Source organism: Pleurodeles waltl, chromosome 9, assembly GCF_031143425.1.
Source record: "Pleurodeles waltl isolate 20211129_DDA chromosome 9, aPleWal1.hap1.20221129, whole genome shotgun sequence".
Taxonomy (NCBI): Eukaryota; Metazoa; Chordata; class Amphibia; order Caudata; family Salamandridae; genus Pleurodeles; species Pleurodeles waltl.
Window position 1 is genome coordinate 557,479,084 of NC_090448.1, and position 27,121 is coordinate 557,506,204.

Sequence of the window (27,121 nt, forward strand, 5' to 3'; positions counted from 1 at the left end):
TAGATCAACCAAGAGAAGAGTGTTGATATTTTGACCCGTATTTACTGTTTGGGTCTCACCAGGACCAGTGTCATCTGACTATTGTACATGTATCAAAAGAGACACCAACACTCAATCCATGGACTACTGTTGTCCAAAGTACACCTTGGTTTCCTTAGTAACTATATCTACTCTCCATGCTCGGTGTGAGCATCGGGCACTTTCAATGGTTCCCTTAAAAGCTTCAAACTCTGCAAACAAACGGAGCAGAACTCATTACCTCAAATGGTACCAACATGCATGCACAAAATCGCACCTCCTGGGTACAAAATAACATTTCATTCTGTGTATCCGTCACCTCAATGTTTCATGCAATGATTCACGGTTGAGTTACCTCAGTAACTACCAATGCATGTATGCCCAAAACCATGATTCTGTGCCGAATTGTGAAACACGCATGCAATGTGAACCAGTCAAAACGCATCCTCATTGGGCAACCCGAGTCTCCCATACTTAGGTGCATACATAACTTCAAGAGATCATATGACTGGTAACTAATACCGTACTTCCTGTGGGCCGGTTAACCTTCTGATTAGGGCTTCACACAGGTAGGGATGGATCGATATTGCCCACAACACCAATCTTGTATTCAAGAGACTGAAACTCCACTATCATAACCCATGTAATGACCATGCTTACCCCCTCGGCAGCGGTCAGCACCTGTAAAGCACCCGTGAAGTGAAAAAACATCCATGCATTCTTGACACTGACGACTTCACTTTGTGACAACTCTTTGTATGTGTATCTGTAAAACTCACACCATCAGAAGTTCACACCATGCAACTCCTGGGCCGCTTCTACTATTTCTATCTAGTCCCACTCACTAGTCCAATTTGATCTATAACACATGCAAAACAGTGTTGTAGCACAAGGGGAAACCAGGAATATGTACAGTATCATCATTTTATCTTTCATATCTATCCGGGACCATGATACAAGAGCATGTGCTGTCAAAACTGCCACCTGTGCCCGCATCTGTGATCGTGCTTGCCATTCGTTCAAAGCCAGATGAACATGCAGCAGAAACTCCTATTCTGTCACTGTGAATGTCTGAAATAACGAGACCGTAAGCAAACTGCGGCCATCTTGGAGGTATGGCTCTTATCATAAAACCAACTCACCATAGTTCCAGTTGTAATATTGAGTTGTTGATCACTGTCTATCTCCACTCAAACCTCATTAGTGGTTCTAGCCAACACCTAATTCATATAATCCAACAATGGACAAATCAGTCTTACACTGGTCCATGAATGAGACCACAAGACATACCCTTGGGACCTCACGCACACATTGCAATCTAACTTGTCACATAATTATCAATGACACATAGTGATCAATGACTTTCATCCTACAATGTTGCTGTCAGAACCCCTTTCAAAAGGCCATTGCACACTCCGGGGCAACTGGCCCCAGCTGTGGTTGTTGAGGCCTTTTGCAGCTGATATCCCGGGGCCCAGCTTAATAGGGATTCTAAGCAGCTGGGCCAGGTTCCAATTCTGCGATTGACCCTCAGTGGTAAACTTAGTTGAGCAGTCCAAGGCTCCCTCTGGGGGGGAAGTGTGGATAAAGATTAGTAAACACAAGCTCGCAACTCCAAATGTGAGGCGGAGCAGCTGTAAATCATGTCCAGCTGAGTACTCTTTTATGAAAAAAATTCTACCACTAACCACACAAAGGAAGAATACAACATTCACACATGATTACACAGTCCTCCCCTGTGGTTGGTGCTGTAGTGTCTCTCTGCCAATTCCCTGTCCCACTCCACCTAATAGACATTTTGATTATTCCCATTCTATTGGTAACATCCAGGTATGCCCCACTACTAGTCAGAATCTCAAGAGTCCACTACCACTCTGATTTAAAGTCTATAGTGTTCCAGCACACACATGCTCGACTTAGCAGCAAGTTCCCCGGGGCCATCAGGCCTGAGACTAGTCTTACCCACATGAGTAGGAAGGAACCGTTTGGAGCCCTAGAGTGCGCCCAGTCGGCAGGTTCTCACAGCGGCTCCAGCTCAAATCAAGTGAGTTGGCTGCACACTGACTCAGCGGCTGCACTTGGTGAGTGCTGGCTCTCTGCCTCGCAGATGCACCCCTAGAGCAATCAGAGGTTTTCTGATGCTTTGCTTGCAAGTAAGTGCCCACACACTCCCCAAAGAAAGGGATTCTTGTTCTTGGTCCCACGCTTTGGTTACAGTGCTGCCACGGCTTCCTCGCTTATGAAACTGGGTAGAAGTAATTGCAGTCCTCAGTGGTTCCAGTGACCTCTGATACACTGAGACACCACCACTCACTGTCCACAGGCTTTAGCCTGGTCATTACAGCAAAATTATCCATGGCGGCCCCACCTGACATACAAGGTCACTGCACCATTACCACACAAGGTGTCCGCCCATACCACATGGCAGTCTTTCACCACGGCATCCCCTCCTGGCATACAAGGTTGCTGTGCTGCTCCGCATACAGCTTTGGTATTTATAGCAAGTCAGTCTTTCACATGGCTGTCTTCAGGGTGGCCCTCTCCTGGCATACAGTCCAGTCCGACTCAGTCCTGCATATGGGAAACGATTGGATCAATGTAGCAGCCATTTCCTTGCACCTTGCAGCATGGAACCTTGCTCTCTCAACACTCCACCCCACCTCACAGGGCAAGCTGGCAGGCTCTGGTGCTCCCGGTCCGGTGGTCTTGGATTCCCTGAGAAATGTCCCCTCATCCAGCTGGAAGACTAGCAGGCTGTGACCCCTCGTCCTGGTTACAGGCAGAAGTCTTGCAGAGCATCCCCTCCTTACGCAGCCTGTCTGGCTGCTTAGCAGATTCCAATCCTTGGGGTTTCAACCTCCCCTCCTTTATACCCTATTTGCAGACACCAAATGTGATTTAGAGTCTGAATCTTTGACATATAATGTTAGGGTTCTGCTTCTCTTGAAGTGCTTGTTCCTCTGCTCTCTGTTCCACATGAAAAGCAGTCTGTCACAACAGGGATGGCTCTGATGCTGACAGTCCTACAACACAGGCCAGGGGAGTGACTAAAGTTCTTATCTGGTTGTCAGCCACAGTGATATCTGCATCAATATGTTAGCCCAGGGCTCCCAGACCTACTCTTTATGAATCTCGAATCAGTCCCATCTCCTTCGTTAGGTATGCTCAGGACCCTTCCATGCGACATCTCACTGAATCAAAGAGCATCTTTTAAAGTGTTCCGGGGACGCCTGGTTCTCCCCCGCCCATTATGTGTCCCACCCAACTTACAGGAATGCAGCAATCCAAAAATCTGTCTTGGGGATCCCTCTACCTCCATTCCATGTTTCATCATGCAGGTCTGGGTCTCCCAAAGTGGAACCCATAGCCCTACATGCATTGTACCATCCACAGGCATACGTGCCCCCAACATGTGAATACAGCATACACACACTACACAGTACTGCATCCTCCATGCACTGTACCATTCAGAGGCACACATAAACACAGCACATGCACCTATTATGCACGCACTGCATCTTTCATGTATTGTACTGCTCACAGATACACATACACCCAGCACATGCATTTGTCCATCATGCATTGCACAGCTGTACATCCTTAGGGTACTGTACCACTCGCAGGCATATGAGTTTGGATACAGCATCCACTCACTGCTTATTCCACTGTCCCTATATTGTTCCCTTCCCAGGCACACCCAGTGCAGGTACACCACTTCTGCGCTTCACTTGACACCAACCTAGTGTAGGCCAAGAATGAGTTAAGCACACAGCAGCCAAACTTTAAAAGTGAATGAGACTGTAGGCCACATTCCAGTGACACAGGTTAAAAAGGACCTGTTCACTCGTACTGATTGCTACATGTTATGCTGCCACCATCTCGCTCGTGCTGCTTAACTCCTGGTGAAGGCAGGAGTCTTCCACCATTATGGGGGTAGTGCTTTGGGTGCCCCTACTGGTCCAACAATATTGCAGTCCGTGAGACAAGCCTATGTCGTGGCACATGCATGATCCATGTTGCCAGGCAGCAGGTAGAATGGCTGTATGAGCAAGGTTAGCTCTGAAAGACTTTTGCCTGTGACCAGGAATGGGGGTAAAGGCCTGCTAACCACCCTGCTGGGTTAAGGGAGATCACCAAGAAAATCCAAGATCAGTTGCCCTAGGACCTGGAACACCAATGCCTGCCTGCTTGTCACAACAACTGTGCCCTGTGAGGATGAGAAGAGCATTGGAGGGAGCGAGGTCCAGTGGAGAGTCATGTTGAGTGGGCTCCCTTTGTGAAATGTGAAGAAACACCCGCTGCACCGATTGCGTCGGTGCCCGTATGAGCACCGTGGGATGGATCGGACCCTTAATCTGCAGGCGGAGCCAAAGATCTGCCTGTCGCTTCAGTGGCGCAACCGCATGTGAGGGACTATGCACCTGCTGAGTGCAGCCAGCCGGGGCTCCAAGCAGTGAAACTCACCTTATTCAGCTGCTGCGGCTCCAAGGCTCCACGGACAGGGCGTGCTCAGGAACTCTGGGTGCTCCAAGCCTGCAGGGGCGAGTAAAACCAATATCAGGAGAGTCATCTCTGGGGGAACTTGCTTGCTGCTTCGCTCTGTGGTGCTGGAACACTGTAATCTTTGAGTCAGAGTGGACTCTTGAGACTCTGCCTACTAGTGGGGATTGTCTGTAGTGAATGAGGAACAACCACTGTTGTGAGGAGGGAGTGGGACCCGGGGGACAGCCTAAAGAAACACTAGAGCCCTGACCTTTGGGGAACTGTGTAGTTGTGTGTGAATGCCGCTTTTCTCCTTTGTGTTGGCAATGCTAGGAGTAAAATACTTCTGTTTTTCCATAAAAGTGAGTGTGTGGCTGGACAATTATTTATGGCTACTGCTGTGTGCGTTTTCAGTTGTGAGCCCATGTTCACTTCTCTGTATCCACCTCAACACCGCGCCTCCCGAGGAAGCCTTTGGTGCAGTAGCTGCTGCTTGTCCCGTGGCCCTCTGAAAGGGCCACTGACACATGTTGAATGACTTCCAATTTTATTCCAACTTCATTCTTTCCTGTCAAACAGTTGTTGTTGTGTGTTCCCCTGTCATAGAAATTTGTGGGTGTGGCTAAGAGAAAGGTGGCATTGAGCTTTTCTGAAAGATAGTGTATTAAGTTGTAAAGGAGAGGAGTGACAACACATGGGAATAGGAAGCCTGATTGCAGGGCACAGGGTCCCACAAGAAGCTCTGTTGTTCACCCTTTCACCACCACCCCAGAAAAACCATCAGCAGCGGCTACAAACCAACTATAGGTGAACCACCCCCTCTCTGCTTCGTTATATAAATACATTAAAACCAGTAAAAGGTTACATAATCCACCTGTAGAATTAAAGTAATTGAGGTTCTCCTCCTGTATGTTTACTGCACGTGGAAGAAAGCTATTAGCAGTCTGTTTACTCCTCCTGCCTCTTATAAAAATGTAAGCATTTGGACCGTTTGATTTCTCAACACGTCAGCGGAGGTGTTGCTCCCTAAACTGTTGTCCTGTGGTTGAAGATTTCCCCTGTAGCAACAACAATGTCCTCTCACTTCCTACTCTTTACCTCACACCTGTTTCGAAAAATTCGGACAAATTTTGCGAAAATTTTCCAATCCATGCCTTCTTACCCCATGCTGTGCCTAAAAACATATTAAAACAATAGTATCCTCTACCTTCGTACAATTAATGACCTAGAGCTCCTGAAGAAGATACAAGTGCTCTGAGCATGCGGGTATCCAGGCTTGTACATTTTTAATGTCCTTGGAGGTCTCTGTCTCTGTAATAATTTTGCATACAGTTCGAGGACAAAACACTGCTTGCATTATGTATGCTGTTCCATGTGTCGACACCAATTTTGCTAATCTGGCGTGCCCTGGAATGACACATTAACACAATAGGGAGAGTGAAAGAGGGATAGAGTTGGGGCCGGTGTGAAACTTCCTTACTCTGACTGGCGGCTGGTCGTCACCTCTCTAAATGCTATAGTTGAATATGTGTCCATCAATCCTCCACCAAGAAGGGAGAAATACACCTCGCTGCCAGCCAGTCCCCTTGTTTGGCTTTTGCTGTTATTGGAGTGTGGTTATGACATGTGCTTCACCGGGTGCCCTTTTAAACCTCTCTCTCCTGATAGGATGATTGTTGATGATGCTGATGGCCACAGCTGATTGATGCATATTTGCCAGTGATATGTTACACAGAGGATCTCGCTCAGGCTCTAGAGGACAACATAAAGTACCTGTGCATGTTTCAGTGGGTTCAAAGGCCTCTGAGCAGAATATTTGGGAATTCCTTGACCGCCACTGGGGATGGGGATATTTTACCTTCAAATATATGAAGTCTGATCATTCTTTTTGTCTTATTGAAGGTTTCAGGGACAGGAGGAGTGGTTTCGTGCAGACAAGAAAGGGAAATTCAGCTGGGATTTCATAAATCACAAAGACGTACCCGTAGAAGCTGTGGATTTAAGTGGCTGTCTGGTTAACTACGATGGGTTGGAAAACATAGGTGAGGACATAATCTATTCTATTTATGTTTAAGGTCAAAGTTCCTCTGCTACAGATCCCCATATATTTTCATTTCAACTTACTCATTATAGGTATTCTATTTGTTTTTTGTATTTTCACCTCCTTACAGTTTCAGTTGTACAAGTATGTGTGGTACTTTGCGTGGTACCCGTCTTGAATATGTGGCTGATTGCTGTGAGTGGCCGGTTCTATGCTTCTTTGAGGATTCCATAGGTGTCAGAACTATTAGACTCAAAGTGGATGTTGAGACTGGGGAGCACAAGCCTCGAGCTCTTAGTTTGGTCTCTACCCATTACCTTACTTCGGTACCTTGCTACCTGCTAAGCAAAGACTGTGTTTTCAGTAAATCCAATATAAAAAAAATCATGATGCAAATTTCCGAATAATTTCAACTGAGATTCTTTTCCATTTGCTGGTCATCTTCTTAACCTAACTGGATTAAACTATGCAACGGATAAATGACCCTGCCTTCTTGGGAACCGAGTACCACTGCTATGCCTTTTGGCAACATAAAGACATCTGTATTCCAGTAGATTTCCTCCACAGCAGCAGCAGACCAATGTTGGGGTTGAGAATAAACCCTTCTAAACCTAAGATGAATTGATTATAGATGGAGACAGATCACTAGGGAAGGCCACTGACTGGCTCCAGCCGAAGAGTTATGTGAGCCAATGAGTGTATGCGCACAGTAGAAATGAACTGTCACAGGGAACGAAGCCGAGCTTTGTACCAACAAACTACAGCAATTCAATCAGAGGCAGTGCTGGTGCCACGTGACAGATGGAGAATGTCGGAAACAAATCTACACCCATATAGAAGGAATGCACACAAATCATCCCGGTGACGCAGCACACAGATATACAATACAAACGCATATGATTAAAGGAACATCCTTATAGCTTTAACATTACCTCCCTTGTAGTATGAAACAAGCCCTCGGGCTCTTTTCACTGTTCCTACTTGGTGCTACCCCGCTCAGATCGCAGTCCTTATGCCACCAGCCTTCACATAAATACGTCATACTAATACAGCCTACATGAGGTCCCTAGGTTATACCTTGTCTTTGGACACCCTGACGCCTACTTTTTTTAATCCTGACCACCTGCGTGACCTAAATCCAGATCACTCATATTCTCACCGACATTTCTTGATATCTGTTCATTCTTTGCCTTATTTGTTCCCCAGACCATCCTAAGTTTAGTACACAGCATCCACCATGGCATCATATTGGAGTTCCGGACTCGGATTCTCCTGAAAACCAATGGAGAAAACTATGCAGTACGTCTAGATGGGTCACATTATCTGCTCCTTCATCTCGCTCTATATTTATACACCAATGCAAGAATGTTTCACTTTCATATTGGTTCTTTCGAGAATTCAGTTTGCGCCTGGATGCTATAGGAGGTTATTTATATTTTATACCTAAATCTTTCCCAAAAATATTTATATACTCAACATAAATTGGACACCATCCTCATTGTTGCCCCTTTGCTGGGGCAGCTGTGCGCGGTACAAATAAAAATAACATAACATAACATAACATTGTCCATATATTTCTGTCCTCTCATTCTCAACCTCCTTCTTTTGGGATTTTATTGAAATAGTTAATTTATCCCAAAGTTGTGTTTCGGTGCGCAGGCCACATCCATTGCAGTCTTCTCGAAGTACATACCAGTATATCTCATGGCCACCAGTGGACTCCGGTGCTTCCTAGGACTTGTCGGATGACTCTCACATTACTTGTTACCTTGTCATTTTTTTCCACCACCTTTTGCCCACCAAAATAAATTAACCATCTTTTAGTTTTGCACGTTACTAGGTAGGTGAACTTTTGGTGTTCAATACGTCAGCCCTGTTAAGTTTTTACACTTCTCTGAAGGAAACATTTCTACTTGGTTTGTTATTGCTGTACAGCTTAACTTGGCCTTTATACTTTAATTAACTAGCGTTGGGTCATCTAGCACCCGATTCCTCAAGGGCTTTTATCAGAACGATGATTTACTGTATCTTTTCATCCACTCCTTTTAGAATGACTTCCCCTCTTAGTACTACAGCTGCAACCATACAGTCAACCCAGTCGATATCTTTGGTGTTGTTTCTTGGTTCACTGGCATTTTCAACAAACGTCAGGTGTGACGTTTCTAACCTAGTCACACACTGTGCAACGCAGCTGTAGATGTACAGCTCTATGGTCATGTTAGCAAACCGAGTAGATGCTCTAAGCCATGGCTCTGTGTTGTCATTGGGTTTTGATCACTTTGTAGTCTAAATTCTGATCCCCATACACATTTTCTGAAATAGTTTTACACTTGCATAGAGGGGCAAAGTCTAGTTCCACCACAAATATTCATCTTCTGATGCTGTGATGGATTTCAAAGGAAAGGATGTTACATGTTCTGTCATAGTGTTTGTGTTTGGAGGTAGAGCTTGTCTGCAACCAGATTACTTGCATCCCTCTTGATCAGTGTTCAAAATTGGCTTGAACTCCTTGAACTGTATGGTGTAAAAAACGAACAACATAATCAATGTAACGTGAAAACTTTGTATTCTTTTTAGTTAACAAACTTGTTGCATGAACTTTGGAATCAAAATTACGGACATGCCTCAAGAAGAAGCCCTTTAAAAAGTAGTGTATTCATTTTTATACTACTAATAAGCAAAATTACAGTTATAAACGATAAAGCGATTTATCATAGTCACTAGCTTCACTTCAGATTCTACATTCATGATCAGCATACAATTTGTGTGATAATTCATAGTAATATCTGTGATATTAGAAGTCAGACAGCAAAGAATGCATAGCATTAGCATAGTCCAATTAGACAAATATATAATATGGTCGTGGGAGTAGAATACGATATTCAAGAATGACGTTACACTTGCTACCATCGTAACAGTTCCCTGCACCACCTCTCGTTGATGAGAATACTTTGTGCTCGGATCTCTCAGGAGGTCTAGGGGGCCTGGGCTGTTTCTAAATCAGATAATTATGCAACACACTTTCTTCCTCCTGTGCAAGGCAAGTAGACAATCACCAATCTTTCTATGGACACCCTATTAAGCAATTCCCTCTATTGTCCCACCTCATAACCATGGAATTGGATATTATTGACTTGCTCCAATTAATCTGAAGTTCAACACAATTTCAAATTCCGCCACTAACTCACTGATCTAAGGGAAAGCCAAAATTGGGAGGGGATGGGTGTGTCAGAGATTTGGGGGCGGGCGGCGGGTCGCTCAGCCTAATGGAATACTATTAATCTGAGAACACTGTGCAATGAATGCTGTAAGAAGCTCAGCTTAGGTTTTTGATGGATGCATTACCCTCCAGAGTACTCAACGCTACCTCCAGTGGGTCAGACTGGTCCAGAAAACTTTCTTCTCCACCAGTAAACTATCCAGCGCTGTCCATCGCACTGTGTGACTTCTGCTGCGACTCCGTCAGCTAGACATGGTGATACCGGCATATAATACGCACCAACCTACATGGTGATGTCCCTTCATTCGTGTTTTTGAGCTTGTCATTGATTTGTTCCTGGAGCTCTCCCCCAGTGCTTCATTGACCAGATGTCCTGACCTTTGACCTGGACTAGGTCAACTGTATCCTCAAAAACGTTCAGGATTCAACCCCTGCTGCAAGTGCTACAAGCGGATTTCTCCATCTGATCCATACAGCATCTGCATGTGGTGTCCTGTCTCCGTCATAACTTTGTGCCATGCGATCGTTGTCTCCGGGGCACCTAAAGTTATTTTAGGTCAAGACCGACAGGGATACAGTAAGCCATACCCCCTTCCCTTACGCCCACAAGAACCATGAAAAAGCGCTATACAAAGGAGAACATTTCTTCCTCCTCGGGGAATTGATCCCGTATCTGGGACCGCTTGGAGTCATGTCTCATTTCTCCGATCTTGCCAGAATTCAGTTCTCTATCGACGGTTGTGTGACATCACCACGCTTTCCTTCACCGCGCACGATTTTACTATTCATACCTTTCCCACGCATTTACATTCATTCACGTGAAATACCTTCACCACGCAATTCGGTACAGCTCATACTTTTACCACGCTTACCCGTACAGAAAAATTGTGGTATCAGTCTAACACTGCCACCTACTGTTCACAAATTATACATCAATTCTAATTCGTTATTGTTAACAACATATATATATATATGTTCGATGGCATGTGTAGCTGCAGATACACATGCTGTGCATATCCCGCCATCTAGTGTTGGGCTCGGAGTGTTACAAGTTGTTTTTCTGCGAAGAAGTCTTTTCGAGTCACGAGATCGAGGGACTCCTCCCATTTTGGTTCCATTGCGCATGGGCGTCGACTCCATCTTAGATTGTTTTCTTTCCGGCATCGGGTTCGGACGTGTTCCTCTTCGCTCCGTGTTTCGGTTCGGAAAGTTAGTTAAATCTCAGAAAATTCGACAGTATTGTTTGCGTTCGGTATCGGGTTAGTTATAGCAGATCGACACCGAATAAAAGAAAAGCTCCGGTAGCCCTTCGGGGCCTCTATCCCCCGGCGGGGCCTGGTCGGACCGACCGCGTGCGTCTTCAAGGCTCATGGAGCGGACCCCATTCCGCTTCTGCCCCGAATGCCACAATAAGTATCCTTACACAAATCAGCATTTGGTCTGTAATTTGTGTTTGTCCCCCGAACACAAAGAGGATACTTGTGAGGCCTGTCGGGCATTTCGGTCGAAGAAGACGCTACGGGACCGGAGAGCTCTAAGGCTTCAAATGGCATCGACGCCGTCAGGACACCACGACGTCGAGGAAGAGGAGACTTTCTCCATTGCTGACTCGGACGAGGCCGAAAGTGAGCAGCCGGCGAAAACCGTGAGTAAACGTGCCCCGGCCAAAACTCACGCCAAAATCATGAAGGTCCAGGGGACGCCACCGCCGGCAGGCCATGGCTTAACCCGTAAACTCGGTGACCAACCATCGGCACCGAAAAAGGGCACACACGTGTCGAAGACATCCGACTCCAGTCGAGATACCGGCACAGAGTATACTCGGCACCGAGATACTGGCTCCGACCAAACTCGATACCGGCTCCGAGCAAAGTCGGCACCCCGAAACTGAAAAAGGTGGCTTCGGAGCCGAAAAAGACTGTGGAAAAAGTTTTGGTGCCGAAACACCCAGCATCGGAGCCGAAACAAAGTTCTTATTCCGAAGAACAAGGCCTTTCAGCACAACTACAAGGCCATAAATTTGGACAAGAATTAGAGATGGGGGAGCCAGACTATACACAAAGAAGGCTCCATATTCAAAAAGATACGGGGAAAATAAGAACTCTTCCCACTATTAAAATGAAAAGGAAACTTGCTTTTCAAGACACAAAGAAACAGCCAAAAGCAAAGGTGGCGAAAGAAAAAACTCCACCACGTTTTTCGCCACAACCATCGCCACAGCACTCACTGCAACTGTCACCAATTGCAACACCCCCTATGATGCAATCTCCAATGCACACAGGGATGACCCAGATGCATGGGATCTATATGATGCACCAGTATCTGATAATAGTCCAGACCGCTACCCGGCAAGACCGTCACCACCTGAAGACAGTACTGCTTACATGAAGGTGGTGTCCAGAGCAGCTACTTTTCACAATGTAGCACTGCATGCTGAACCTGTTGAGGATGACTTTTTATTTAATACTTTGTCGTCAACACACAGCCAGTACCAGAGTCTGCCGATGTTACCAGGGAAGTTAAAACACGCAAAACAAGTGTTTCAAGACCCCGTCAAATGCAGAGCCATTACACCTAGGGTGGAAAAAAAGTACAAGCCTCCCCCTACGGACCCTGTGTACATCACGCAACAACTAACACCTGACTCAGTGGTAGTAGGCGCAGCACGCAAAAGGGCAAACTCACAGACTTCTGGGGATGCACCACCACCCGACAAAGAAAGTCGAAAGTTTGATGCAGGAAAGAGTTGCAGCACAGGCAGCCAATCAGTGGCGCATTGCCAATTCACAGGCTTTATTGGCAAGATACGACAGGGCTCATTGGGATGAAATGCAGCATTTTATTGAACATCTTCCCAAGGAGTTTCAAAAGCGTGCACAGCAAGTGGTGGAGGAGGGCCAAAGTATCTCCAACAACCAGATACGATCGGCAATGGACGCAGCGGACACAGCAGACAGAACTGTGAATACAGCGGTCACTATTCAGAGACACGCATGGCTCCGCACCTCCGGATTTAAGCCAGAGATCCAACAGGCTGTGCTTAATATGCCTTTTAATGGACAACAGCTGTTTGGGCCGGAAGTGGATACAGCTATAGAGAAGTTAAAAAAGGACACTGACACGGCCAAAGCCATGGGCGCGCTCTACTCCCCACAGAGCAGAGGCACCTTTTGAAAGCTACACTTCAGAGGGGGGTTTCGAGCCCAAAGCACAGAACCCTCAACCTCACAAGCCAGACCCACATACCAGGGCCAGTATCAAAGAGGAGGCTTTTGGGGACAATATAGAGGTGGACAGTTCCCTAAAACCAGAGGGAAATTCCAAAGCCCAAAGACCCCACAAACTAAACAGTGACTTCAATGTCACAAATCCCCAACACATAACACCAGTGGGGGGGGAGACTCACAGATTATTAAAAAAATTGGGAAGAAATAACTACAGACTCGTGGGTCCTAGCCATTATCCAACATGGTTAGTGCATAGAATTCCTACAATTACCACCAAATGTGCCTCCAGGAACACACAACATGTCCAAACAGCACTTGGATCTATTACAACTAGAAGTCCAAGCGTTGTTACAAAAAGAGGCAATAGAACTCGTACCCAACCATCAGAAAGGAACAGGTGTTTATTCCCTGTATTTTCTAATACCCAAAAAGGACAAATCTCTGAGACCCATCTTAGATCTCAGAACACTAAGTCTTTACATCAAATCAGATCACTTTCACATGGTAACACTTCAAGACGTGATCCCCTTGCTCAAACAACAAGACTACATGTCAACATTAGATCTAAAGGATGCGTACTTCCATATACCCATACATCCTTCACACAGAAAATACTTGAGGTTTGTAATCCAAGGAGTACATTACCAATTCAAAGTGTTAACATTCGGGATAACAACAGCACCAAGGGTATTTACAAAATGCCTTGCAGTAGTAGTGGCACATATCAGAAGACAGCACATACACGTATTCCCGTATCTAGACGATTGGTTAATAAAAACCAACACTCAGAAACAGTGTCTTCAACACACAAAATACGTCGTGGAAACCCTTCACAAATTAGGGTTCTCAATAAACTACCTAAAATCACACTTACAACCGTGTCAAATACAACAATACTTAGGAGCGACAATCAACACAAAAAAAGGGATTGCCACTCCAAGTCCACAAAGGGTACAAGCATTCCAAAATGTAATACAAAGCATGCACCCAAACCAAAAATATCAAATAAAATTAGTGAGGAAACTTCTAGGCATGATGTCTTCATGCATAGCCATTGTCCCAGATGCAAGATTACACATGCGGCCCAATGGACACAAGCACAGGGTCAACTTCAGGATCTAGTGTTGATAGACCGCCAAACACACACCTCGCTTCAGTGGTGGAATCCTATCAATTTAAACCAAGGGTGGCCCTTCCAAGACCCAGTGCCTCAATACGTGACCCCAACAGATGCTTCCATGGTAGGGTGGGAAGCACACCTCAACCAGCACAGCATCCAGGGACAATGGGACACTCAGCAAAAACAACTTCTTATAAATCAACTAGAACTACTAGCAGTGTTTCTAGCATTAAAAGCATTTCAACCACTAATAGCCCACAAACACATTCTTGTCAAAACAGACAACATGACAACAATGTATTACCTAACCAAACAGGGAGGGACACACTCAACACAGTTGTGTGTCTTAGCACAAAAGATTTGGCATTGGGCGATTCACAATCACATTCGCCTAATAGCGCAATACATACCAGGAATTCAAAACCAGTTAGCCGACAATCTCAGTCGAGATCACCAACAAATCCACGAATGGGAAATTCATCCCCAGATACTACAGACCTACTTCCAAAACTGGGGAACACCGCAAATAGACCTATTCGCAACAAAAGAAAACGCAAAATGCCAAAACTTCGCATCCAGGTACCCACAACCTCCCTCCAAGGGCAATGCGTTATGGATGAGTTGGTCAGGGATATTTGCTCACGCTTTTCCCCCTCTCCCACTCCTTCCGTATCTAGTAAACAAATTGAGTCAAAACAAACTCAAACTAATACTAATAGCACCAACTTGGGCACGACAACCTTGGTACACAACACTACTAGACCTGTCAGTAGTGCCTCATATCAAACTACCAAACAGACCAGATCTGTTAACTCAACACAAACAACAGATCAGACACCCAAATCCAGCATCGCTCAATCTGGCTCCTGAGGTCTTAGAATTCGGACATCTAGACCTTACACAAGAATGTATGGAGGTCATCAAACAGGCTAGAAAACCTACTACAAGACATTGCTACGCAAATAAATGGAAACGATTTGTTTATTACTGTCATAATAATCAAATTCAACCATTACACGCGTCCGCAAAAAACATTGTAAGCTACTTACTACACTTACAAAAGTCTAAGTTAGCTTTTTCATCCATTAAAATACATCTCACAGCAATTTTGGCCTATCTGCAAATTACACATTCAACTTCACTATTTAGAATCCCAGTCATAAAAGCATTTATGGAGGGTCTAAAAAGGATCATTCCACCAAGAACACCACCAGTTTCTTTGTGGAACCTCAATATTGTATTAACATGACTCATGGGTCCACCATTCAAACCCATGCACTCTTGTGAGATGCAATACTTAACCTGGAAAGTAGCCTTCCTAATAGCTATCACGTCTCTCAGAAGAGTAAGTGAAATACAAGCCTTTACCATACAGGAACCCTTTATACAAATACACAAACATAAAGTGGTTCTACGCACAAATCCCAAATTTTTGCCAAAGGTTATATCACCGTTCCACTTAAATCAAACGGTGGAACTCCCAGTGTTCTTTCCAGAACCAGACTCTGTAGCTGAAAGAGCATTACATACGTTAGACATAAAAAGGACACTAATGTATTACATTGATAGAACCAAACAAATTCGCAAAACAAAACAATTGTTTGTAGCTTTCCAAAAAGCTCATGCAGGAAATCCAATATCCAAACAAGGCATTGCCAGATGGATAGTTAAGTGTATTCAAACCCGTTATGTTAAAGCAAAGAGAGAACTGCCTATTACACCAAAGGCACACTCCACTAGAAAGAAAGGTGACACCATGGCCTTTCTAGGAAATATACCAATGACAGAAATCTGTAAGGCAGCCACATGGTCTACGCCTCATACATTCACTAAACATTACTGTGTGGATGTGTTAACAACACAACAAGCCACAGTAGGACAGGCAGTATTATGAACATTATTTCAAACAACTTCAACTCCTACAGGCTAAACTACCGCTTTTGGGGAGATAACTGCTTACTAGTCTATGCACAGCATGTGTATCTGCAGCTACACATGCCATCGAACGGAAAATGTCACTTACCCAGTGTACATCTGTTCGTGGCATGAGACGCTGCAGATTCACATGCGCCCTCCCACCTCCCCGGGAGCCTGTAGCCGTTATAAGTTGATAAAAATAAACTTGTACATTTGTAAACTTGTAAATATAACACTTTTAATCACATTATGTACATACATAATTACTCCATTGAATGGGCACTATTACTATATACACAACTCCTACCTCACCCTCTGCAGGGAAAACAATCTAAGATGGAGTCGACGCCCATGCGCAATGGAGCCGAAATGGGAGGAGTCCCTCGATCTCGTGACTCGAAAAGACTTCTTCGAAGAAAAACAACTTGTAACACTCCGAGCCCAACACTAGATGGCGGGATATGCACAGCATGTGAATCTGCAGCGTCTCATGCCACGAACAGATGTACACTGGGTAAGTGACATTGTCCTTATATTTAACACATCTATGTCCATTACAGGATGACTTTACCCTGGGCCACCCTCTAGCACAGACCTGTTTCTTGGGCTTGACTACTCCACCGGCTCTGCCCAGTCTACTCCAACCTTCATGCCTCTGCTGGCTCCAACTTGGCACCTAAAAAAGGCCTCTGACGAGTTTGTCATCCTCTGGGCTCTCTGCGCTGATCAAGACACCACACTATTGCCATTGTTTGAGCTCCTCTCGAAGTTGGCAGACATAATTTTGTGGCAAACGAGAAGGTTAGAATTTTCCTAGTGGAGCAGTCTTTTCCGAGGGCCCAGAAAATTGTCTAGGAGTTATTTGCCTTTGTTGCCTGTTATAGATTAAGGTCACATGGAAGATAACGCTGAAGCAAAAAGTGTGGTTTCTCTTTCTTACTTCTATGTTGGTCTTTATGGTGATCTACAAAATGTCAATGGTCTAGACACTTATTCTGAAGAAGACATCACTTACCCATCTGGGCCACCGACCAAGAAAGTATCCCCCTTTACAACAATGGAGCATAAAGCAGCGGAAGATCTATAGCAGATTTTGCCACCTAGCATTTTGTAACTTCTTCAGCTACAGATCCCGGATTGCCATTTAAATGAGGCCCCTTTTGGCTCTTAGGAAAAGCCCTTCTCTGATCCGGTAGTCCACAGGCAAATTGCCATATGCTGTACGCCAGCTCTTGGTGACCCAGAATTCTTTCCCAACAAACATTGCCACAGAACCTGGTAGCATGCTTTGTGTCCAAACTGCCTTCTCTGTGGCCAATCCACTCAGCGAGGCTAAGCTACTGGGCATCATGGTCATAAAAGTATTTGCTTCCAGGAGCCTCGCTGTCCCCACAGTGACTGCCACATGCCTGTTATACTGCTATGTCACACACCTGGTGGGGGTTGAGCAAACTGGCAGTTGCAACCCGTGCATAAGCTGTTTTCTGAATTAGTTAACAATGGTTTGGATGCTTCATTGCAGATTCTGAAGTGTGGCCTGGATTCAGTGGACTTTATGGCCAGGTCCACTCAGTCATACTTCACTACTATGTTTGGATCTGTTCCACTGGCTTCTTGGAAGATGTCAAGTCCACTCTGGTGGACATGCCTTTTTTTATGGCTTCTTGGAAAGGAGACTGCCTTCTCTCTGAACATTTTCAAGAATAGCAGGGCTCACTGAATCTGGCCTCACAAGTGTGGCACTTCTGTCAGCAATATAGGAAGTTCCGGGACTATCCCAGAGCTCAGCAGTCCAGCAGAAACCATCCTCATAACCAATCCAGACGCCTCAGCCAGCGTACCTCTCTATTTGTGACAGAGATGCATGTAAGGGACACTAACAGAAGCAGGCCCAGTCTCCTCCGTCCCTACCTGCTCTACTGCCTTAGTGTCTCTGACTCCCTACTCCTTAAATAGCTAATTTCTGGTGAAATGAAGGTTTTTTTTTTCCCATCAGTTGATAGACAATTGTGAAAGACCTCTGGGTCATCTGGTTGGTCCCCAAGAGCTACGGCGTACCCTTCCTGGGTCTCCCTTTGGACAGCCCCTCTTCTGCCATGTTGTGTTGTCCGGTGCCCACCTCAGTTCTGGAGACCATGGTCCTTCCTTTACTGAACAATGGGGCCACGTGGTAGAAACCTCTAGCTTAAAAGGGCTAAGGATTCTAATTACTTTACTTCTCCGTCCCCAAGAAGAATGGAGGTCTGAGGCCCATCCTTAATATCTGCCTTCTAACCTTACTGATTCGACAAAGGAACTTAAAGATGCTGCCTTTGAGTGAGGTTTTATGGCCCTGAATAAGGGGTTTTGGCCAGTGTTCCTGGAGGTTCAGGATGCCTACTTCCATCTGTATAGTGCCCCTGCTTACAGAAGTTTCCCAGGGTTCACCTTGGGAATCCCAGCACTCTCAGTACACAGTCTCCATTCAGGCTGACAGATGCACCCTATATTTTCTCAAAAGTGCTGGCAGTATTGGCAGCTTCTTAAGACAATCAGGAGCCAATTTTTTCCATACTTGACAACCGGCTGGTGACGGTGGAATCTCTGGCACTTGCTGAGGAACATCTTTGGTACATCATGACTCTCCACCACGACTTAGGCTTTACCATCCATGCAGTGGGTAACCTTCAAAGGTGTGGCGCTGAGCACAATTTGAATAAAAGCTTTTCCTGCTACTCCAAGGATTATTTATATTCTGGAGATGGTTCTGAGATTTCTGACTCTGATGCATCTCCAAGTCCATCAAGTCTGTAGTGCTGGATGGACCTCTGTGGGCTGTATGTTCTGTCCTCTGCAAGCATAGGCTACTGTGGTCACTGATGCCTCTTCACCGGGATGGGACGCCCATGTAGATGAAATGCAGTTGTGGTGCAAATGGGCTTGAGCTGTGGGTTCCATCTCTAGGAGCACAATTCAGATCCTGACGAACAACACCACTATAGTCCATTACATTAACTGACAGGGTAGTTTGAGGCTGAGAACCCATTGCTGTGAGGCGGCTTGCCTGTGGAAGGTAGTGCAGAGATAAAGGATTTTCTCATTAGCAACCCATCTGACCGGTTCCCCCAGTGTGGGAGCGAAGGCTCTGTTGCGTTTCAGTGGAGGACCACGAGTGGGAGCTGTACCTCAAAGTGACTTAAGTGATCTTCGCCAGATTGTGTTGTCCGTCTGTGGACGTCTGTATTTTTGTATTAAAACAGTATTGTAAATGAATTAAAAATATTTCTTTGAAATATTGAACAAGAGAAAAAGTTTGACTGCACTATTCGCTTAATTTTGAAAGTAATTTTTTAGTTTAAATGTATTAAACTAAAATTATTCCGCTGAAGTTTCAAATAAAAAATAAATTCTGACTTAAAGTAAAAAAAATGTATTTATTATACATTAATAATTAATAGAAGTGATGTATAGAATTAATTAGAAGTAATTTATATTTTATTAAAATGTAAACTAACATTACTTTTTAAATTCAAAAACGTTGCTGAAATATTAAAAAATATATCATTTTTATATTTTTTAACATTAAATAATATTTATTTATAGTTTCAACTATTTTAAATAATTTACACATACTTATTATTTCCTATAGGGCTTTATTTTAAGGCTCTATCTCCATTTTCTATAGTTGTTGCACTACCCGTAGTTGTCCATGTGCGGTGTTGGACTTATTTTGGCTCTGTGCTGTAGTATTTTATTACTGTTCTGGTTCCTTTTTTTGCTGTCGAAATGTTAGACGTGTAGTTTGTGAATAACAATGGCCTTCCTTTTTTGTGGGTGTCTGTCCATTCTAAGCCTCCCTAAAACCCTTCCCAATCGGTAGTAAGTATGCCCCTTTTTCCAGCCAGACCCTCTACCTGGCCCCTCCCACATTTACTACTAAGTAGTAAACTTAAATGGGTGAGGCTCTCCCTATACAAAATAGGAGAGGTTGAAGTGGAAAATTACACTTCTAGGTTTGAGAATAGCATTTTTTAGTACTTTAGTAATGCTATTGTAGAACTGTTAAATTTACTAAAAATGCAGTTTGTGAATAGGGTCCAGAAATTCTGCCCAGCTCCTTAAGTGCCCACTCAGTAGTAGCAGCCATCAACCCTCCTCATGAGTGTGCATGCTTGTTAATGAAAACTCTTTAAGAGCATACCCACCCCTGACTTCATAGTCTTGTTAGAAGCAGAAAACTATACAGAGAAGCCTCTCAAACACAGTCTAAGTGTGCATTTTCTAAGGAGCTAAGTCTCCGGACTTGGATACTTCGTCTTCCAGATGCTTGTGTGTATATAAGGTGATTCTATGTTTGCTCAGGGTGTTCAGTAAGCCAACATTAAACAATGTGACTTTCAAGTGTCATCAGTATTATGTTGTCTCAGTTTTGAATTCTGTAGTCTTCGTCCTAATGGGACAGTCAACTCAACATCCATCCCCCGTCTAGTTGCGGGCCTTGGCGTGGAGCCCGTGAAACAAGGGCTAGCTTTTCAGCCTCTTTCCTCCTCTAAGGAAACTGACTATTACAGAGTCCTCCCCTCTTTGTGTGTGCAGAATCTATGACTTGCTGAATCTTTGCCATTTTCTCTTGTCGGGCCACCTCTATTGAGTGCCTTGCGTTGCCATTTGAGGTCAAGCGTAAGCATATGACATCTTGTATACTTTTAAGTATCGTACGAGCTCTTCTATACTTTTAAGTATACTTCTTCTGTGGGCTTCCAGCTATTTCATTTGTTAGTTTCAGTGTCATCTAAAAATCCTTACTTGCTAGTGGTCAGTCTTGCTTCTTTGTCCCTCCTTCTTCTGTGTGGTAGCAGGGACCACCTATTGTATAATTACGCAGCCAGGACACCCTGCTGTCCCAGTACTGGGACCTCGGGAGCAGCTCCATCAGTGCACCGCAGTTCACACACTCCAAGACCTCAGCCGTGCTAGTTACAGGAACCCCACACACGCTGTCTGACAGACCACCTCAGTTCTTGCAGTCAGTACACTCTGGTGCTCCAGTACTGGGACCTCTGGCGCATCTCCATCAGTGCCCCGCAGTTCACCCATTCCAAGCCGTCAGCCGTGCCAGTGCCAGGAACCCCACACATGTTGTCTGCCAGGACACCTCAGTTCTTGCAGACAGGAGACACTGCTGCTTCGGGACTGGGACCTCTGGCGCATCTCCATCAGTGCACAGCAGTTCACACACTCAAAGCCTGCAGCCGTGCCAGTGCCAGGAACCCCACACACGTTGTCTGCCGCTGCACCTCAGTTCTTGCAGCCAGTATACTCTGCTGCTCCAGTACTGGGACCGTGGGCGCAGCTCTATCAGTGCACCGAAGTTTTACACAGTCCAAGCCCTCAGCTTTGCCAGAAACCCTACTCATGCTGTCTGCCAGAGCACCTCAGTTCTTGCAGTCAGTATACTCTGCTGCTCTAGTACTGGGACCTCGGTGCAGCTCCATCAGTGCACCAGAGTTTACACAGTCCAAGCCCTCAGCTTTGCTAGAAACCCTACACACGCTGTCTGCCACAGCACCTCAGTTCTTGCTGTCAGTACACTCTGCTGCTCTAGTACTGGGACCTCGACTAAGCTATATCAGTGCACCGCAGTTTACAAACTCCAAGCCTTCAGCCGTGCCAGTACCAGGAACCCACACACGCTGTCTGCCAGAGCACCTCAGTTCTTGTCCGTACACTCTGCTTTTCCAGTACTGGGACCTTGGGCGCAACTCCATCAGTACACCTTAGTTCACACACTCCAAGCCCTCAGTCATGCTAGAACCCCACACACGTCATCTGCCAGAGCACCTCAGTTCTTATAGTCACTACACTCTGCTGTTCCAGTAATAGGACCTCAGGCTTAGCTCCATCAGTGCACCGCAGCTGTTCCCTGGCGAGGTCACTTCCTTTCCTATACTGGGTCCCCACTCACATACAGTTCCATTGCAGCAGCTCAGTTCTAATATGCAGTCCTACTACAAGCAAATACTGGACCCAAAAGAGCAAAACACAGTTCAGCCAGTGCACCTCGATTCTAACAGCTAACGCCACTGTTGATGGGAACCACCACAGCTCCGCCAGAATCCATCAATTTAAACATTCAGTGCACATTTCTTCTCAGTACTAAGGCTAACACACACGCCCTTCAAGACTCCTCGCTTCTGTGGTTCAGAGGCAATGCCACCCCCATACTATGGCCTACTCACAACTTCACCACAGCACCTCCAGGCTAACACTCGGCAACCTTGGCATGCCAATATTAGGTTCTAAACATAACTCCATTAACATAACTCACTTCTGACTTTGTGTGCACGTTACTATTCCAGTACTGCAGCCTACATACAACTCTGTCAGTGCACCTCACCCCTAACCTGCAGCACCCCATTATTCCAGTACCAGGATTTACATGGTGCTCTGTTTCTCATTCCTCACCCACTGACTTTCTGTTATTCCAGCACTGGGCTGGGGCACCACTCTGTATATACCCCCAATCCTGATCTAAAGAACCTCAATATTGCTGTACTGGGGTTCACATAACTCTGCTAATGCACCTTCCGCTGTTCTGCAGTGCCCCCTGATGTTCCACACTCTGACTTCTGTTTGAGGACATAGGAGGGGACAATTAAATCTATTCTTAGCTGCCAAATTTATTTGGGAGGGTCTGATTCACCCATCTCACTCCATTCTTTCCTTTACTCTATTTACTCTCAATGGTTTCTTTCTCCCCCACTTTTCTCTTTCCAACTCTTAAAATCCACACGTTAACAGTTTCTCTCCTTCTGTCAACTGTTTATTTCTACTCCTCTCCCTTTTTTTATTTCCCTCTTCCTCTCTCTCTTTCAAACTCACAAAAACTTGGTTATTTATTTCCTTTTTGTTCCTCTCTTTTTTCTTCATCAGGTTTTCATTCTTTCGCTATTTTTTTCTCTTCCCTTCATTCTTTGTCTTTTTTTTATTTGCACAGCTGCCTGTGAATGCGTTTGTAACTGATGTCTGCTGCTTTGGGAGGGAGGGGAGGGAGCACCTGGCCTAATTTTCCGAATTTGTTCTGCCTGGATCCCTGTTTTTGGTTCCCGTTGAGCCCAACCTTTGGAGGAGGAAGAGTGGAGAAATAGGTACTTTACCGTGGTATCCTTTTCTTCATGCTTTGGCACAGTTTTACAGTCATGTCATTCTCCGCAGAGCCATGCTTTTACCTCTGCCACTCCACTCTCCCCACGCCCGCACCACCTCACAGTGACTGCCTTGTGTTGTTCCTCCAGCGTTTTTTATGCTCAAATCAGGTGGGCGGGTCTGTTTTTTTTACTTTTTGTTTGCTGCACTGCGAGAGTCAGGGCTAATTATGACCACTGGGCCCTCGAGGATAAGGTACTTGCTGTGCTAAGGGCTGCTTGAGGGTCATCGCCGGACGTGCCCGGGGTACCATTGTTGTCATGGCGTACTGTGCAGATGAGAAATAAAATTGAGATTTTCCTAGCCTTGGTGTCTGAAAGGCTAGATTTTATTAAAGACACGGAGGCGAGTATTATGCAGTCTTTTCTTGCTTTAATTTTTAACAGCAGCCAAGTAAAAACTACAGTACCCAGAATAAAGAAAAACTACAACGATGACATCATAGCTGCAACAGCCAATAGGATAACATACAACAATACTAATATCTTAACTGCGAGCAACAAGTCCTCTTTTCTTGATGCAAAACTAAAGAGGAGAAATAACAAACAAAACAGCATAGAAAATAGAAACCAAAGTCACAATGTCCATGCAACAATCTCGAATATGGCGAAAGTGGAGAGCCATCTGGGAGGAATAGACGTTGCCGGGCGAATCCAAAATCGGTAAGAGTTGTTCGTGTGCATCATGTCGAGCCAACGCTGGAAGAGGGAGTTGGCACTGAAAGAAAGATACAGGGCGGGTTAAAATAGTGGTGGGATAATACTCGCCTCCGTGTCTTTAATAAAATCTAGCCTTTCAGACACCAAGGCTAGGAAAATCTCAATTTTATTACAAGACCGGAGGCTCATATTATGCATGTTCAAAGCATAGCAATGACGGAATCTGAAACATGAGAAATTGGTTTACAATAAAAAGTTCTAAACGTACTTTCATTCGACCAGTCTGCAGACTTGAGAATATCCTGAAGAGAGGATCCTGCCCAAAAGGCGCGAGAGGCCATAGCACCCCTGGCCGAATGGGCACCGAAGGAATTTATATCAATGCCAGCTAAGGACATGACCCATTTAACCCAACGAGCCAGAGTAGGGGAAGAAACAGGGTTATACGGTTTCTGAAAGGAAATAAGCAATTGGGAGGCAGAGGACGATCTCAAATCTGCAGTACGAGTCACATAACTTTTGAGACAATTTCCAACACATAGTTTGGGTTGAGAGGGAAAAAATGGATAATTAACACAAGCTAAATTAGTTTTCGTACGTCTCTTGACCTGGAAAGAAACACCAAGGGGGGAGAAGAAAAAGGAAGAAACATCCAACGCTTTGACGTCTGAGACCCGTTTGATAGAAACCAGACATAAAAGCATGGTTAACTTGGCCGAAAGCTGTTTGAGAGATAGCAAATCATTATTAGGCCAAGAGGCGAGAAATCGTAATACCAGATTAACATCCCACATGACATTATATTTAGGAGACGGTGGAAAAACTTATCTTACTCCCTTTAATAATTGGCAGACGAGAGGATGTTCCCCAATTGGCCTACCATCAACTCTTTGATGCTCCGCAGAGATGGCAGATCTGTACATGTTAATAGTGCGATAGGCCTTACCTTGAGAGGCCAAAGAAGCCAGGAAATTTATAACTAAAACTACATTCGCCGAAAAGGGATCTGAATTCCTGTCCAAACACCAGCTGCTCCAAAGGGCCCAAGCGGATTTATAGGCTATGGAGGTTCCAGGGGCCCTGGCCTGCTGGATGAGTCTAGCAGCATCTTCCGAAATTCCTGGGGTTCTCCAGGACGGCCCGAAATTCTCCAGGCTATGAGAAACAAGGAGCCGTTGAGAACTAACTGATGTTGTTGGCCTTAGGGATCCAAGAGGAGGTCGGGAAAGTGAGGAAGCCAGATGGGCCGATCGATTGCCAACTCCAAGAGAGTTGGGTACCATGGTTGGGTCTGCCAGAAAGGAGTTACAATCACCAGAGTGGACAGTTGTCTGCGTACTTGAGCCAGAACCCGGGGAATGAAAAGGAAGGGAGGAAATGCATAAAGAAGGGAAGACGGCCAAGTCTGAAGGAAGGCATCTGTGGCTAGAGCCTGCGGATCTGGCCTCCAACTGAAATAGGAAGGAAGGTGAGAGTTGAGGCGAGAAGCGAAAAGATCTATGTACATTTCGCCAAAGATGGAAGAAAGACGCCTGAATACTGAAGGGTGCAATTGCCAATCGCTGGAATCGTGAAGATGTCTGGAATACCAATCCGCTACTGTGTTCAGCCTGCCTGGCAGAAACACTGTCTTGACCGAGATGCGACGAGGAAGACAATACTCCCAAAGATGCTTCGCCAAAGTGGATAGAATCTTGGATATGGTACCTCCTAGGTGGTTGATATACCTGACTGCGGACAAATTGTCCATCCTGAGGAGGATGGTGCAACTTACTCTGTTTTTTGCAAAAGTGCGGATGGCAAAGGAACCTGCAAGCATCTCTAAACTGTTGATGTGCAAGAAGGACTCCTTCAGAGACCATGCGCCCCCAGTCAAGAACTGACCACATCTTGCGCCCCAACCAGTCCGACTTGCATCGGAATCTAATACAAGATCTGGGGCGGCAGAGAAGATAGTTCTGCCGTTCCAGGCATCTAGGTGTGTCAACCACCACAGAAGTTCTTCTTTGGATTCGGCGTCTAAAACCAAAGGATCCGAATAAGCGAGACCCTTGTGAAGATGACGGATTTTGAGCCGCTGAAGGGGGCGGTAATGTAAAGGACCTGGGAAGATGGCTTGGATAGAAGAAGCCAAAAGGCCTACTAGACGCGCCAGATTCCTGAGGGAGATATGAGGGAGAGATAGGGATTGACGAATCTCTTTCTTGATTAGGGATACTTTGTGTTGAGGGAGTTGCAACACCGACAGAATAGTGTCTATTAGAAAACCAAGAAACTCCAACTTTTGAGTCGGAATTAGGACCGACTTCTGTACATTGATAAGAAAACCTAGGCTGAGAAGTAGGTTCTGACAAAGTTGAAGATGGTTTAGAAGCAGACGTTTGTCTTGCGCCATCAACAAAAAGTCGTCTAAATAAAGGATTAGACGAACCCCGTGAGAACGGAGAAAGGCTGCGACGGGTTTGAGAATTTTGGTGAAACACCAAGGTGCGGAAGAAAGCCCGAAGGGAAGAACTCTGAATTGGTAGAAAGAGTCTAGCCACTGGAACTGAAGGAATTTCCTGTGTGATTGATGAATTGGCACTGTGAGGTAGGCATCCTGAAGATCTAATCTGACCAGCCAACCGTGCCGAAGCAGAATGTCTCTGAGGTGGAGAATAGTTTCCATCTTGAAGTGTCGATAAACTATAAAATTGTTGAAAGCCTTTAGGTTCAACACCAGACGAAATTTCTGATTTTTCTTTTGGACGAGGAAGATGGTGCTGAGAAAACACGAAGGGTCGAACTGAACGGGTTCTATCGCGCGTTTGGAAAGGAGAGAGTGGATTTCGACGCGCAAAAGCTCGGTTTGATCTTGGGAAAAAACTAGGGGCAGAGGAACGCGGGATTGAATTGGGGTTTGATAAAATTCTAACAGGTAACCTTGGATGGTTTGAATTACCCAGGGATCTGAGGTGAGAGAAAACCATGAATTGAGGAACAGAGCCAGTCTGCCTCCTACTGGAGGAAGGCCAGAAACGGAAACACTTACCGGAGGTTTGATCTCCTCTGTTGGCGTAGCCTCGCTGCCGGAAGCCTCTTGACCGACGGGGATAGAACCTTGGTTTATATCCTGTATAGGACTCAAGTTGGGATTGCTGACTGTAGGAGTCTCTGCTGGCGTATTGGCCTCTGATGGAGCGGCCGGCAAAGCGACTCCTGCCTTTGCCGGCCCTGGCAAAAACCCGAGATGAAAAAATCTTTTTCATAGAA

The 27,121-nt window shown here is 45.3% G+C and overlaps 1 protein-coding gene across 2 annotated transcripts in view; it reads left to right on the top strand.

Annotated features, from left to right (window-relative positions):
- Positions 1-27,121, top strand: part of DMAC2 (distal membrane arm assembly component 2) — a 79,996-nt gene that overhangs the window by 35,273 nt on the left and 17,602 nt on the right. For both annotated transcript variants that reach the window (XM_069207511.1, XM_069207512.1), the window contains exon 4: positions 6,403-6,542. In XM_069207511.1, coding sequence (XP_069063612.1) covers positions 6,403-6,542 — 140 coding nt within the window. The remainder of the gene's footprint in view (positions 1-6,402; positions 6,543-27,121) is intronic.